The sequence below is a fragment of the Histoplasma capsulatum genome (assembly GCF_000150115.1).
Source record: "Histoplasma capsulatum G186AR genomic scaffold supercont2.1, whole genome shotgun sequence".
Taxonomy (NCBI): domain Eukaryota; kingdom Fungi; phylum Ascomycota; class Eurotiomycetes; order Onygenales; family Ajellomycetaceae; genus Histoplasma; species Histoplasma capsulatum.
The window spans coordinates 623,832-637,605 of NW_025544801.1; the positions used below are offsets into that span (position 1 = coordinate 623,832).

Consider the following 13,774-nt stretch of genomic DNA (forward strand, 5'->3'; position numbering starts at 1 on the left):
CGAGCATAAGAATTGTGATATTTTGTCATTCTGTTGATTATTTTTAGACATGACCTCCTCAGCCCTGTCATCAACAGCTGCAATGTCATTGCAAATCATGACACAAGTGCATTATACCACAATGACATCGAACAACGGTTTTTTCCCTGACAGGATTTGCGTTCTTGAATTCTTATCCCCGAATTGAGTGAGACCCTGATCTTGAACAATATCTTTTTTTTTTTTTTTTTTTTTTAAAAAAAAAAAAGGTGATGCTTCTTTCAAGGTTAGCGTTTGAGTAAGATATCGAGGCGGATAGCCACTGTTGTGACTAAACAATAATGTATTTGGGGAGAGTATATGTTATCCTTAGCATAGGAGTGTGGGCAGTGCACACAACGACTGTGCCCGACTCGTATGCATTGAAAGAATCCCATCTGGCGCCGTCCAAATGGATTCGCGAATGCGCCGCGCCTCCATCGATGAATATCTCTCTTCAAATTGGTCTTGTGCAGGTCCGATTAAAGGAGCTGGAAAAGAGGCTTCAAGAAGGTCAGATGCTCTAGCATCCTCAATTTGGTCGCATAGCTTTGCTGAAATACTACCAGTCTCCGATCCACTCCACAAGAGATACGGCAAGTTTCTGACCAGAATTGAAGCAGCCAAGTTGCTTCACCCGGGTCAAGATGCTATCAACCGTACGCAAGCCTGGTTAGAAAATCATGGTATTTCGATTCATCGTCATAGGTTCAATGCCGCAGAGGACTGGCTAAGAGTCACCGTATCAATCGCGGAAGCCGAGCGTCTTCTTGATACCAAATATTATATCTATAGATATGGGAATAGAACTGCCGCTCGAGCAATGGAGTGGTCATTACCCCAATACCTACACGACGTGATTGATACCATCCAACCGACAACATCTTTTATGCGCCTGCCAGTCCACGTCAAAGCACGCCAGAATGAAGACCATGAGGTTACCGACCTCAATCAACTTGCAGAAGACGTGGCACCAGGTACCGGAACGGCTGTCGACTTGAGTAATATTCCACCGCATCTGACACCCCAACAAGCATGCAACGCCAGTGCTGTAACACCCCTTTGCCTTCGTACGCTATATGGAACCCTGTACTACAAGGCCAGCGCTAAACGAGGAACAAGAATGGCGCTGGTCAATTATTTAGGAGAGTTCAACAATAGATCTGATATTTCCCAATTTCTCAAAGTCTATAGACCAGACGCTCTTGCAGGAGCGGAAAGCTTTGAAGATATTAGCATAAATGGCGGTATCAACCAACAAAGTCTTGTAACAGATGAGCAATATACCCACGGTTCTGGGAGGGAAGGCAATCTTGACGCTGAAGTCATGATAGGCATTGCCCATCCAATTCCACTTACCACATACACGGTTGGAGAATCCGAGCCACCGTTTACACCGGACTCGTTCACTCCCACTAACACCAACGAGCCATTCCTGACCTGGTTGAACTGGATTCTAGACCAGCCTGACTCGGAGCTTCCCAGCGTGGTCTCCACTTCGTATGGGGACATCGAACATACAGTTCCAATTTCATACGCACGCCGAGTTTGCAACGGTTTTGCCCAACTTGGTGCACGCGGGGTCTCCGTTATAATGGGTTCGGGAGATCATGGCGTTGGTCATCCGGGTGACTGTTATTCGAATGACGGCCTGTTTACCCCCGAATTCCTTGTGAGCTTTCCAGATTCTTGTCCATGGGTAACGTCTGTCGGGGCTACAAAGGGTATCCAGCCAGAAGTTGTTGCAGTAAACAGCCGTAATGGATTCTCGTCAGGCGGAGGATTCAGCAATTACTTCCCTCGTCCGGATTATCAGACCAATAATCCCCATAGTGTTGCACGATATCTTTCTAAGATTGGGGGCCTTCACTCTGGCATGTTCAATCCATATGGGCGTGCAATCCCCGATGTTTCCACACAAGGCTATCGCTATGTCACCATTTGGAACGGCGAGACAAAGCTCGTTGATGGCACATCAGCTTCAACCCCAACATTTGCTGCCGTTGTAGCTTTGGTAAATGATGCGTTGGCGGCGGAGGACAAGCCACCTCTAGGGTTTCTAAATCCATGGTTATATGCGGAGGGATACAGAGCATTTCGGGACATCAACGAAGGCACAAATGGAGGCTGCAATACAACTGGCTTTCCAGCTTTGCAAGGGTGGGATGCAGCTTCCGGTTGGGGCACGCCATGGTTTCCGAAGTTCAAGGAGTTGGCCTTGAAGAGAAGATCGAGAGAGACTCGACCCTGGTATATCCAGTGGTTCTTGTAGAATAATGTCAAGCTGGGCAATGTTAACTAACTAGAGAATATGTATTAGTCATCCAATTTCGATTTTTAGTGTCAGCTGCAGCCATAGAAGCTGTTGCAGAATTGCGCAGCACTCCTATCCTTCGATAGGTTTTTTGGTCAATCTAATCCTCCGCTTGCTCGTCTGAGTGTGCTGTATGTTCGAACTACTCAAGTGCCTTCTCGCAATTTTATTTTCTTATATTATTTATTGTCCAAGGCGTTCATTATTGGTGGTGATTTTCTTTAAGAGTCCCGTTTTTGAATGAAGAGCGGAATAAATCCTGAAAATGAATGAGCAGTTTAATTCCAATTTCTTTACGGAGTAAATCTCCTATAGTTATCCGAAACCAATTCAACAACAGAGCAACTATTGGACTTTCCAATATCCTTATAACTTCAACATGTGGTTGAAAGCCTGAAAACAAATGATATCCCGATTCATAACTGAAAGACAAGATACGAACTTCTCCAGCTGCCGCCTCTTCCAAATTCTGTGGAAATCTAACTATGGCCTTGAAGGAATGGCGGCAATAAAGTCGTGATTGCCAAGTTTTTAGGATCTTTCGATAATCAGACATTCTGCACAGAAGGGCTGCATTTCAATTGCGCTTACCTTAGTCAACCACATATCGGGTGGCAGCATCGGCGTCAGAACGCTTGTCCACAACATATCGAGTGGCAGCATCAGCATCCGAGCGCTTGTCCACAACATATCGAGTGGCAGCATCAGCATCCGAGCGCTTGGCTACCATATTAAGGACCGGCAAATTAGCTTCCGAACGTGTGTCTATAATTGTTTTGGATGGTGTTACTCCTATGGAGTGGCAGAATAGCCATGGTAGGTAATGATATATATCTCACCTGGGGAAGATGGAGCTCCAGCGACTAGGGTCGCGAGAAGAGCCATGACGGGCAAAATGTTCTGGAGCTGCATGGTGAATTTCGGCTTGCTGGATATTTTTTTTAACAAAGGAGGCACTTTCGAGCTTCGAATGGCAGATCTTGGGGCGGAAAGCAGTAATGTTGAACTACATTCCATGTGTTTTGGCTCCTAGGGCTAATCTAACATTTATTTATATCGCATAATTATGGGATGCATACATATCTCGTGCTTTGACAACTGAGTGCGATTGTGTCATACCATAGGCTTTCTGAAGTCTTCGTTAGACCAGTATTGGAAACCTCAGGCACAGTTCAGCTACATTGTGCAGTCATCAAGTTTTGGCTTGCATCCTTGAAAAACCCTACTGACTGCGCATAACTATCGATGACATCCTCAGTTGTCATGATGTTTACGTGCAGCCTTCTTCCTTTTTGACGTTCATCAATGACTGACATAGGAAGTGGATTGTTTGATTGGTGGAAGGGCGACCATGTGTAACCGGCATGAAAAACTCAGCGACAAAACTGTCAACACCTTGTCAAAAATGATTGCATCATGGATCCCTGTTTCTGGGTCACCGCTCTACTGCAAACACGACATGAAAGAGATGTGGGTGGTCAAGATTTCTATCTGGCAGAGGGGGGTCATATCAGACCCGGGTCTGAAACTCCAGAAAAAAAAATCAATCACTCACTTCGAAACCCATGCAAGATGCTTTTGAGTTTTTCTCTCTCCTTCATTTTCAATTATCCTCCTACTCTGGGAAAAACCTCTTCCATGAGTCGGTTTACCATTTAAAATAAAATGGATTATACGAAACAGAGAAGTTCGACCGATGACTCGTTATTACCTTCCTCCACAGAGAGTGCAGAAACAACCGACACGTTACTCGAAAAGTCTACATCTCCCTATCGTGAAAAGACACTACCATTTTGGCGGGAACATGTTAAAATTGTCATAGTAACGGGCACGGCATTTTTCTTCCTTTTCGCTTTCAGTGCAATCCTATTCGAGAGCAATAGAAAATTGGAGAAACAACTGCAAAGCAGCTTAGTTTACTGTTAGTATTCAACTGGATTCTACCTTGATTCCTGATCTTTCTCTCTATATGCTAAATTGTAACGTTAGCGCCCGCGAATGAGGCTTTGAAATGGACCGTCGTTGAATGGGTGCATGATGACGGTGCCCAAGGAGATTACGTGGGTGAGCCACGGCCTGTGCTTGAAAAGGCTTGGAGAGACATCTTCGATAGTATGTTCTCCCACCCCAGCGCCTGTTGGGCTGTATGCCTACGGAGGAATAACCCTATCCAAGTTATGAATGTGAGGTTATCGAAACAAGATCTGGTGGCAGTGGGGCGCCTCAAGGATGCTGTCGCTTTACCAGATGGTTCCGGGTATGCTGGAACGCTGAATGTCTTTCACGAACTACATTGCATTGTAAGTTTACTATACCCGCCTTTTCAATCCCTAGCTTGAAGAGAGCGAATGGTTTACTGAGCATATGGCCATAGTGGTGGTTGTACAAATATGTCCATAAAGATCACTATTTCGAGGGTGCCACGCCTCACGAACAAGCAATTATGAAACTCCATTCTCGTGAGTGCCCAAGTTTTATAACATATACATATATAATACACAAAAAGCAAAGGCGAGACTTGGGATAATCAACTAACTTAGTCCCGTGTACTGTATTGGTTCCGTAGACCACTGCTTAAACTATTTACGGAAATCCGCAATGTGCCATAGCGACGTGGGTATCATCACCTACAACTGGAAGCAGGGCTCCCTAAAACCAAAGGCCACCGCGACGACCCACCAGTGCGCTGATTGGAGCCGCATCACCCAATGGTCAAGCTCAAGGTCGTTCAATATGACGGTACCGGGCTACATAGTAAATCCTAGCCTAGGTTGGTGTCAATCGCCATTGACTGTATTTCGAAAAATGAAAAATGAAAAATATTAACTGACCGTTATTCTGTGTCAATAGGGCCTATAATCAAAGAAGGTCAAGAGGAGGGATTGGCTGTGGGGATACCGGAGCATGATGTCGATGTAGATGTTGATGCCCTTAGTTAGAATTAAAGTGGTCTTGATCTTTATAGTTTGTTACATTCAAGGTATTTTTTACATTTACAATGGAGAACCAGATGTGAGCACAGCAGATGCTAGCGGAGAATTAGAAGCTGTTGGACATGAGCCGACCTCCTGTCTACCAAGTAGATACACTTTGGTATACAAATTTAGGACGTGGTCATCTCGTCTTTCCATCGGCGCCTAGCAGAAGGCATAAATCAATAATATATATATCATTTCCGAGCTATAAAAACAACATAAAGGGAAATAATAATTTCATAACGCTCAGTCTATTCTAGGTCTACCGGTTTTCTCGTTACTCATCCGGGGGTTGTGGGTAAATGAGAAAAGTCATCTATCAACACCTCCCAGCAGGACATCCAACTCTCGTCCCCAACCTCTCCCCTCCAACCCCCAACACAGAAAGTAACGCATTAACCGTCCCTCCAATGCCTTCACCAGCCATAAACCCCGCCGCAACCGCATATCCAAACGCCTCATACCCCAACGGCGCCTTCCAGTGCCACACCACCGCCACCAGCGAGCCGATAAGCATGGCAATCCCATACTGTGGCGACGGCAACGTAAACGCCATGGCTAAAATCATAACGTTGGGGTGGTACGCACGCATCCGCTCCCATTTCCCCACCCACACGCTGTGCCGGATGATTATCATTAGGACGCCGATGATGGCCATTACGATGGAGAAGGTGAGAGAGGTGTGCGGGATGGGTAAAACGGGCTCTGTGGCGGCTACTGCCACTGCGCGCCAGGCGGCGACGGAGGGAGAGGAGAATTCGCAGGCGTTTGTGGGGGTAGTGGTGGAATTGTTAGAGGTGGTTGGAGGGTTGTTTTCAGTGGAGAGGATGCAGGGGTAGGCTGTTGCGAAGATGAGGAAAATGGATGGGGCGAAAAAGGTGGCGAAGAGGGTTCCTATTAGCTGTGCTGAGTACTGTAGTCGGGGTGACGTGCCCAGGAGATATCCGACGCGGAAGTCGCCCATGAGGTCTGTGTGGGGTTATTGAGTCGCTGAAAATTTATTCAAGAATGGGGGTAGCACGTTTTTGTATAAGAACATACCACAAGCTTGACTCCCGCCAATATTAGTCAGTGCACCGCCTAAGAGGTTCAGGCGTTGGGAATTTTGAACGGTTTGGTCTCTCGTTGTGCTGCTCAAGGTTACCTGAGACACTTTGGAGAGGATACCAAGAGGTGTAGTGTCTGTGTAATAAATATATTTCTGTTAGATCCCTCTAGTTGTTTCGGTACCATGAAGGACTCGGTCAAACTCACCAGTTGCCCCAGTTGCTTGAATAGCCATGAGGGACAGTATGAAAGCTAGGAAAAGAGCAAACAATGACTCCGAAACTCTCATCCCAAACTGGTATTTCAGGACTGGACAAGCCACAACGATAACAAAAACTAGACCCGGAAGCCACATCCATACTTTGACACTATCCTTTGAATCGTCCGCGGCGCCTTCGTCTTTTTCCGTCATCAGGGTATACCGATGGTTTCCGTTTCGCAGTTGGGACAGAATGTTTGATACTGCTCGAGTGGAGTCCCGACCAATAATCCAAAACACACGCCATTGACAAGCAAGTTCTGCAAAAATTAATACACTAATTAGCCGAGAACGCTGTAACTACCGGATTCGTATTTCTTCATACGCACCGGCAAGAGCCACTGCTGCCATTGTGATCACGCCTGGCCATAAAAGCCAATATCGCGGGCTTGGGTGAGAGGCCGTTGCAAAGTCCTTAGAAAGGGACGAATAGGACATCAGACTCGACCATTTCGAGTCTGTAGACGCTGGCTCTCCAAAGGCCAATCCATGCCTTACTAGATACGGGCCAATGATACCCCTAATGCTTAGTTAGTAACATTGCGTAGTGGTATGTGGTGCCGTGAGCCTTTCAGGTTAACTTACCACGCCAACACCGATCCGGCGGTAAAAGAAACAGCAACGTTGATTCCCACGAGCATCCCAGAGCCGATGAATGCAGGTGTCCATTCAACAATCCAGCCCCAGCTTTCCATAGACATGGCCCACTCGACAAGAACTCCGCCGCTGACTAGCCAAGTAAAAGGATGCCAGTCCTGAACGGATTGGAGGGTGAGTCGAAGAAAATTCATACTTAATAGATGCAAGCAGGAAAAATCAAAAGAAAAACAGCCAGGCTTACCCACAGAATCCCAATGGCATACTGGGATGCAACACGCAAAAGCACGGCGAATATAAAAGCGTAAAGCAACGCTGCAAGTTTGTGCCGGGCCATAGATGCGCCGCTGGCGGCTTGGTGCATACTGCGAATAGTGATAGCAGTAGCAGAGGACGACGGAAAGATAAGATTAAGTTCTCGAGCTACCTGGACCAAGAAGAAGTTCCGCACTAGAGAAACGACCATCAGTTTCTCTAGACTTGACCGATAAAACAAGGAGAACATGCCAAAGTGGATGGATAGCACGTACGTGGCGCAATGGTCAAGAGGCCAAAGTAGCCCCCAATGGCAGTCAAAGTCGTAATTCGAAAGAAATCCTTCACTGGGACAGAAAGCAGCCCCAACTGATACAGCGCAGGAATTGCAGAGACGAAAACATTGGACAATCCCCCTGCTGCCGTGGCAGCGGTTTGGACAATGTTGTTCTCATGGGGACCAAAGTTGTTCTGGGAAGTATACTTTGTCCACGATTTGAGGACAGCAAAACCCACAATTGACTAAATATGACACGGCGCTTAGAAATATATTTTGCCTATGGCTCAAGGAAGCAGTTGTGTAACCTGCAAGGGCTTGACAAGCTGTACTCACCCCGAAAATGTTAGCCGAGGTCGTCCAGCCTGCTTTGAGCCCAAGATAAATATTGGAGGCGTTCACCAATGCTCCACAGAGGCATCCAATGAGTAATGCGCGGAATGTGAGAATTGGATTCGGATCATGATGCATGTCTGGGAAGGGGGCGAATTTGTCCTCAGTGAGCTCTGCTCCCTCTGCACCGATGATCTCTCCTTCGGGCGAGTTCCCGCCGGCTGATCGTACATCATCATGATAATTATTATCTTCTTCTTCTTCTCCAGGCTCGGGGCTCCGCCAGGGAATATCCTGAAGCTCAGTCTCACTTGAGCTCTCTGGCAAGGCAGAATAGCGCGGGTTTGATGTTGGCGTTTGGCGCATCACAGGAATCAAGCAAGATATATAGATAAATATATATAGATGCAAACTATATTAAGACATCCTTGACGGGTGCCCTAAATATGAAAATTAGGGGATCAGCCTCTTGGTTTGGGATGCTCTACACATAAATAGCTGCCCGCTTGATGTCGAACCCCATATCCATTCGATGCTTAGTGACAGAGGGTCCTCGCCATTCCGTGGGAGCACAAGTGGCCAAAGGACAGCTAAATGTTTACTGTGATGCAAGATTGTGGCTTGATGCTTGGCCTCCTTTGTTCTTGGCGGATTATCGTTTAGCCGATGTCATCAATTCTTCGCTGCTGACACTGCATAGGGACCATAGTTATCAAACCTGGCAATGTAGGTGACACTACGACCTAGCTAATATTAAATAGATCTGACTGCCAAGTCTGTTTCTCAACAGGTATTGGTGTTACGCCAAGTTGACATGAACTCCAGGCTCTGTTCTGGCCTCTATATGCTCCTCCTATTCCTAGGTGGAAATTGTTGGTAGAGAGAAGCGAGCTTCTGAAAGTCCCAAAATACTAGCGCAGTGCTAATGGAGGCCACGAGGATATCACTCCCGCAGTAATAATTTAAGAATTGGGAATATAGTTAACTATTTGGTTTTGCTTATGAAATTCCGGACTACAATATCAACTGGTTAAGGCTACTGCAAGATGTGTTCCAGGAATTAGCTGGATACTAGTAGTGATAGAGAAGGGGATGATGTCAAGGAGGAAATCATCCAGACTATGTGGGGTATCACTCTCCATACAACGTGATGCCCCATCTGAGCTCCAGCACTCGACTCCTGCAGCTGCAGCGCTTGTTAGCTGCGTCGATGATCACTTAAGAACTGGGTTCCAACTTCCAACTTCCAGGCCCAAGTTGCCATGGTTCCCTTAGAAGCTTGCCGGGTCACGACCTCCTACCCCGCAGAGTTCCCAGCTTCCCCTCAACCTCGCTACTTCCACCTCAACTCTCCACTGACTGGACAACCCCCAGATTGTATTCTTATATCTTAATGTCGTCGAGTGGGATCCTCTATCACCTCCTATAAAAAAGACCCACTTTCCAATTGACTTTGCTCGAAGCTAACCTTGCTCGAAGCTACAATACATACTCATCTAACCAGCTAACTAGCCATGGGCGGAGACAGCAGGCTTCCATCCACTTCCTCCTATCCTACTCTGGTGCATCGTCCTGTTGGCCAGAAAGTTTGGAGTATTTATAAAGACCGCCTCCGTCAATTTACTGATGGCGGACAATACTCGGGACAAAACCTAGTAGCGTACGATTGTTCCCCACTCACTTTCCCCCGCCTTCCACCTAGTTTATTTGAATACATACCTGCAAAGCTTCGATGAGGGGTTTTGTTCTTTTTTTTGAAGCTATTGGCTTATATAGTAATGTGTGTTCTTTGTTGGTTTATATAGCAAATACTACGAAGCCACAAACGATGATGAACAGCATGTCAAGCTCTCCGTTTACTCGGTGCCAAACCTGGCCAGACCCAGCTTTAAGGAAGCTACCGCCAATAAATTCAAGCCTACCAAACGAGGCGAGTCCTTTGGTCCAAGTTGGTCAACCCATTGGTTCAAGATCCAGCTCACGGTGCCAGAGGAGATGCGTAAAAAGGAGCGACTGGAGTTCCACTGGGATGCAAACAACGAGGGGATGGTTTGGACGGAGGATGGGAAACCTTTGCAGGGCCTGACAGGCGGTGGTGAGAGGATTGAATGGATTTTGCCTGACAGTTTCAGGGATGGAAAGGAACACGTCTTCTATATCGAGATGGCCTGCAATGGAATGTTTGGAAATGCTCCAGGAGGCGACTCTATCCAACCTCCCAGCCCCAACAAATATTATAGACTTAATGTGGCGAGGATCACAGCTGTAAACTTACAGGCTAGGGCGCTTTATTACGATTTCTGGATGATAGGAGGTATGTATAACCCTAATTAATTTTACTTGAAGGAAGTGGGAAACCGACTGAAACGCTTCAAGATGCTGCACGGGAATTCCCTTCGGACTCGTGGCACTCCCATCAGGCCTTACAAGTTGCAAATGCCATAATGGATGCCTTTATCGAGGGCAATGGCAGCCAGGCGTCGATTGTGAAGGGCCGCAAAATTGCACAGCAATACCTGGGCAACTTAGTGGATTCTGACAAGGTCTACAAAACTGACAAGCAGCCGATTGTTTACGGCATTGGCCATTGTCACATAGATACCTGTTGGCTGTGGCCATGGGCGGAGACAAGACGAAAAGTGGCCAGGTCCTGGTCTACCCAGTGCGATTTGATGGAACGTTATCCCGAACACCGCTTTGTCTGTTCTCAAGCACAGCAGTTCAAATGGCTGGAAAAGGACTACCCTTATGTATTTGACCGTGTCAAATCATTTGTGAAAAAAGGGTCCTTCATTCCAATTGGTGGAAGCTGGGTAGAGCATGATACTAACATGCCCAGTGGAGAGTCCTTGGCTCGTCAGTTCATCCATGGCCAGCGATTCTTTGAAAGCCATTTTGGCGAACGCTGCACCACTTTTTGGCTGCCAGATACTTTTGGATACTCATCGCAGATTCCTCAACTCTGTCGGTTAGCCGGGATGAGCCGTTTCTTCACTCAGAAACTCAGTTGGAACAACATCAACAAATTCCCTCATACGACTTTTAACTGGGTTGCCTTAGATGGTAGCCAAGTCCTTTGCCACATGACTCCAGCAGAGACGTATACAGCCAGCGCCCACTTTGGAGACGTCCGCAGGAGTGTCCTGCAGCACAAATCGATGGATCAAGATAATACCTCACTTCTAGTCTTTGGAAAAGGTGACGGCGGTGGTGGACCGACTTTTGAACATCTCGAGAAGCTGCGGAGACTTCGCGGTATGAGTGATACAGGCGAACTCCTTCCCCGTGTCACAATGGGTTCCAGTGTGGATGATTTCTTTGCGAAACTTGAAGAAAAAGCTGCCAATGGAACGAATTTTGTCACTTGGTATGGGGAACTATATTTTGAGCTCCACCGAGGGACATACACAACTCAGGCCAACAATAAATTCAACAATCGTAAATCCGAGTTTGTTCTGCGTGACCTGGAGTTGCTTGCCACGCTAGCTACGCTGAAAGACTCCAAGTATAAATACCCCAAGAAAGATATCGATGATATGTGGGAGAGCGTTCTACTCTGCCAGTTCCATGACTGTCTTCCTGGAAGTTCGATTGAGATGTGTTACGATGACTCCGATAAGGAGTACGCACAGATATTTGCAACCGGGTCAAAGTTAAAAAAGGAGGCGATGAAAGTTCTTGGATTAGATTCTCAAGATAGCAGAGCGGACCGTGGGCTTGTGGCTATCAACACTCTTCCTTGGCCTCGCTCAGAGATCGTGAGAGTTGACGAAGGGATCTCAACCTCTGGAAAATCACAATATGCACTCGCCCAAGGAGGTATGGGGGTCATTGCTGTTCAGCCTCTCGGATCTGTTCAAACACCTCCTGTTTCCCTAAACGAAGTGAAAGCAGGGGTGTTTAGGCTTTCAAACTCGAAAGTATCTCTCGAGGTGTCCAAAGGGGTAATCACCTCTCTCATCGATCTAGCGGAGCAAAGAGAGATTATCGCAAAGGGTGGAAAAGCTAACCAGCTAGTGATCTTCGACGATAAACCTCTTTACTGGCAAGCGTGGGATGTTGAAGTCTATCATCTTGAATCCCGGAAGGAATTGACCTCTGGGACAACTACAATCGCAGAGAATAATCCTCATCGTGTTGGTGTTGAAACGAAGACTAATATCAGCGACAAGAGCTGGGTGAAGACAACAATTAGCCTAGCCGCCACTACTGACGACTCAGCTCCGATAGTGGAGATAACCTGTGAGGTAGAGTGGCAAGAAACTATGAAGTTCCTGAAGGTCGAATTCCCCGTTGATATAACGAACACTGAGGCGTCGTATGAAACACAATACGGAATAACCAGAAGACCAACACATTATAACACTAGGTATGTACCCCCATTATCCAAAAGCACCTGCACATATGAGTTACTAATAGTAATCTTCTTCCAGTTGGGATATGGCCAAATTTGAAGTATGCTGCCACAAATGGGCTGATCTTTCCGAGGCTGGCTACGGCGTCTCAATTCTCAACGACTCAAAGTACGGTTTCGCGACATGTGGCAACTTGATGCGCTTGTCTCTGCTCCGGGCACCAAAAGCTCCCGACGCTCACGCAGATATGGGTCGACACCACATCCGCTACGCAATCATGCCGCACAAAGGACCCCTTGACTCCCGCACCGTCCGGGCAGGATACAATTTCAACAACCCACTAATCGTCCAGGCAGCAACTGGCAAAGAAGACGCCCATCTTTTCAGCGCCTTTTCTCTCAAAGGCTCTTCGTCTCTAATCCTTGACACTGTCAAGCGTGGAGAGGATGATCAAGATGTCTCCCGTGGGGACTTCAAAGTTCGTTCTGGACGCAGTATTATCCTGCGCATCTATGAGTCTCTGGGTGGGAAAAGTCGCGGCTCTATTTCGTCCAAGTTGCCTGTTAAGCAGGTGTGGAAGTGCAATTTGCTTGAGGATGATTTGGAGCAGTTGGAAGTGGTGCAGATGGCTGATGCGGTGCAGGTGGATATTGAGTTAAGGGCGTTTGAGGTTGCGACGTATCGGTTGCAATTGTAAGGGCGGGCCAGTCTTGCTGGAGTGTATTAGTGAATTACACTTTGTTGAGACATGGGTTTTGAGTCAGCTGCGATGTGTCATGAAATGATTTGATTGACATTATATGCCAATGCTTCATGAATATATGATGAGAGAAGGGTGAACTTGGGATATGCTTTTGTGAAGGTGGCTAGCCCTTCCATGTCTTGATTTCGACGTTCCCCTTTTTCCAGCGATAATTCAAAGTTGGGGTTTTAAATTGAGGGCTAAGTTCACATCGTTGATTTGGAGCAGGGTTATTGGCTATCTTTGGAGGACCTCAGTGCCTGAAGTGCAATAATCAAGAGTTGCGACAGTCTTTTTGCTCTTGGAAACGTACTTGGGTATATGGATGTTGCTTGTCTTTTGGGACAGAGGGGGGATACCTGTGACCTATTGTTCGGGGTAAAGAATCACCTTAATATAGATGCTTTTGGAAATACACATCGTTATCAGAGCACACGATCGCCTAGAATGAGAAGTTGCTGGGGCCAGTTCGCTACTTTATTGCTATCATCAGGAATGAGCAAATGAATTCAGCAATATACATATATATAATATAGAAAGATCCGCAACGTGATTTTCGCAGCAGATACCAGTCTGTGGCTCAGCGTGTATTAGCAATTGCG

At 46.7% G+C, this 13,774-nt stretch overlaps 5 protein-coding genes across 5 annotated transcripts; 3 read left to right on the forward strand and 2 right to left on the reverse strand.

Moving 5' to 3' along the window:
- Positions 1 to 430: 430 nt before the first annotated feature.
- HCBG_00170 (tripeptidyl peptidase) lies at positions 431 to 2,290 on the forward strand (the record flags this gene model as incomplete). Its single annotated transcript, XM_045427220.1, has 1 exon — positions 431 to 2,290. One exon carries the CDS (start codon positions 431 to 433, stop codon positions 2,288 to 2,290), a length of 1,860 nt encoding a protein of 619 aa, XP_045291195.1.
- A 634-nt stretch (positions 2,291 to 2,924) lies between these two features.
- On the reverse strand, positions 2,925 to 3,597 carry HCBG_00171 (uncharacterized protein; the record flags this gene model as incomplete). The annotated part of the gene is made up of 3 exons (XM_045427221.1): positions 2,925 to 3,124; positions 3,172 to 3,260; positions 3,563 to 3,597. The coding sequence occupies 3 exons, from the start codon at positions 3,595 to 3,597 to the stop codon at positions 2,925 to 2,927; spliced, it is 324 nt and encodes a 107-aa protein (XP_045291196.1).
- A 400-nt stretch (positions 3,598 to 3,997) lies between these two features.
- HCBG_00172 (uncharacterized protein) lies at positions 3,998 to 5,271 on the forward strand (the record flags this gene model as incomplete). The annotated part of the gene is made up of 4 exons (XM_045427222.1): positions 3,998 to 4,253; positions 4,322 to 4,632; positions 4,707 to 4,791; positions 5,183 to 5,271. The coding sequence occupies 4 exons, from the start codon at positions 3,998 to 4,000 to the stop codon at positions 5,269 to 5,271; spliced, it is 741 nt and encodes a 246-aa protein (XP_045291197.1).
- Positions 5,272 to 5,584: 313 nt separating this feature from the next.
- Positions 5,585 to 8,441, reverse strand: HCBG_00173 (uncharacterized protein; the record flags this gene model as incomplete). The annotated part of the gene is made up of 8 exons (XM_045427223.1): positions 5,585 to 6,276; positions 6,349 to 6,489; positions 6,562 to 6,873; positions 6,943 to 7,133; positions 7,199 to 7,368; positions 7,455 to 7,660; positions 7,741 to 7,987; positions 8,079 to 8,441. 8 exons carry the CDS (start codon positions 8,439 to 8,441, stop codon positions 5,627 to 5,629), a joined length of 2,280 nt encoding a protein of 759 aa, XP_045291198.1.
- A 1,148-nt stretch (positions 8,442 to 9,589) lies between these two features.
- HCBG_00174 (alpha-mannosidase) lies at positions 9,590 to 13,603 on the forward strand (the record flags this gene model as incomplete). The annotated part of the gene is made up of 4 exons (XM_045427224.1): positions 9,590 to 9,735; positions 9,881 to 10,389; positions 10,452 to 12,444; positions 12,509 to 13,603. 4 exons carry the CDS (start codon positions 9,590 to 9,592, stop codon positions 13,125 to 13,127), a joined length of 3,267 nt encoding a protein of 1,088 aa, XP_045291199.1.
- Between the last annotated feature and the right edge of the window lie 171 nt (positions 13,604 to 13,774).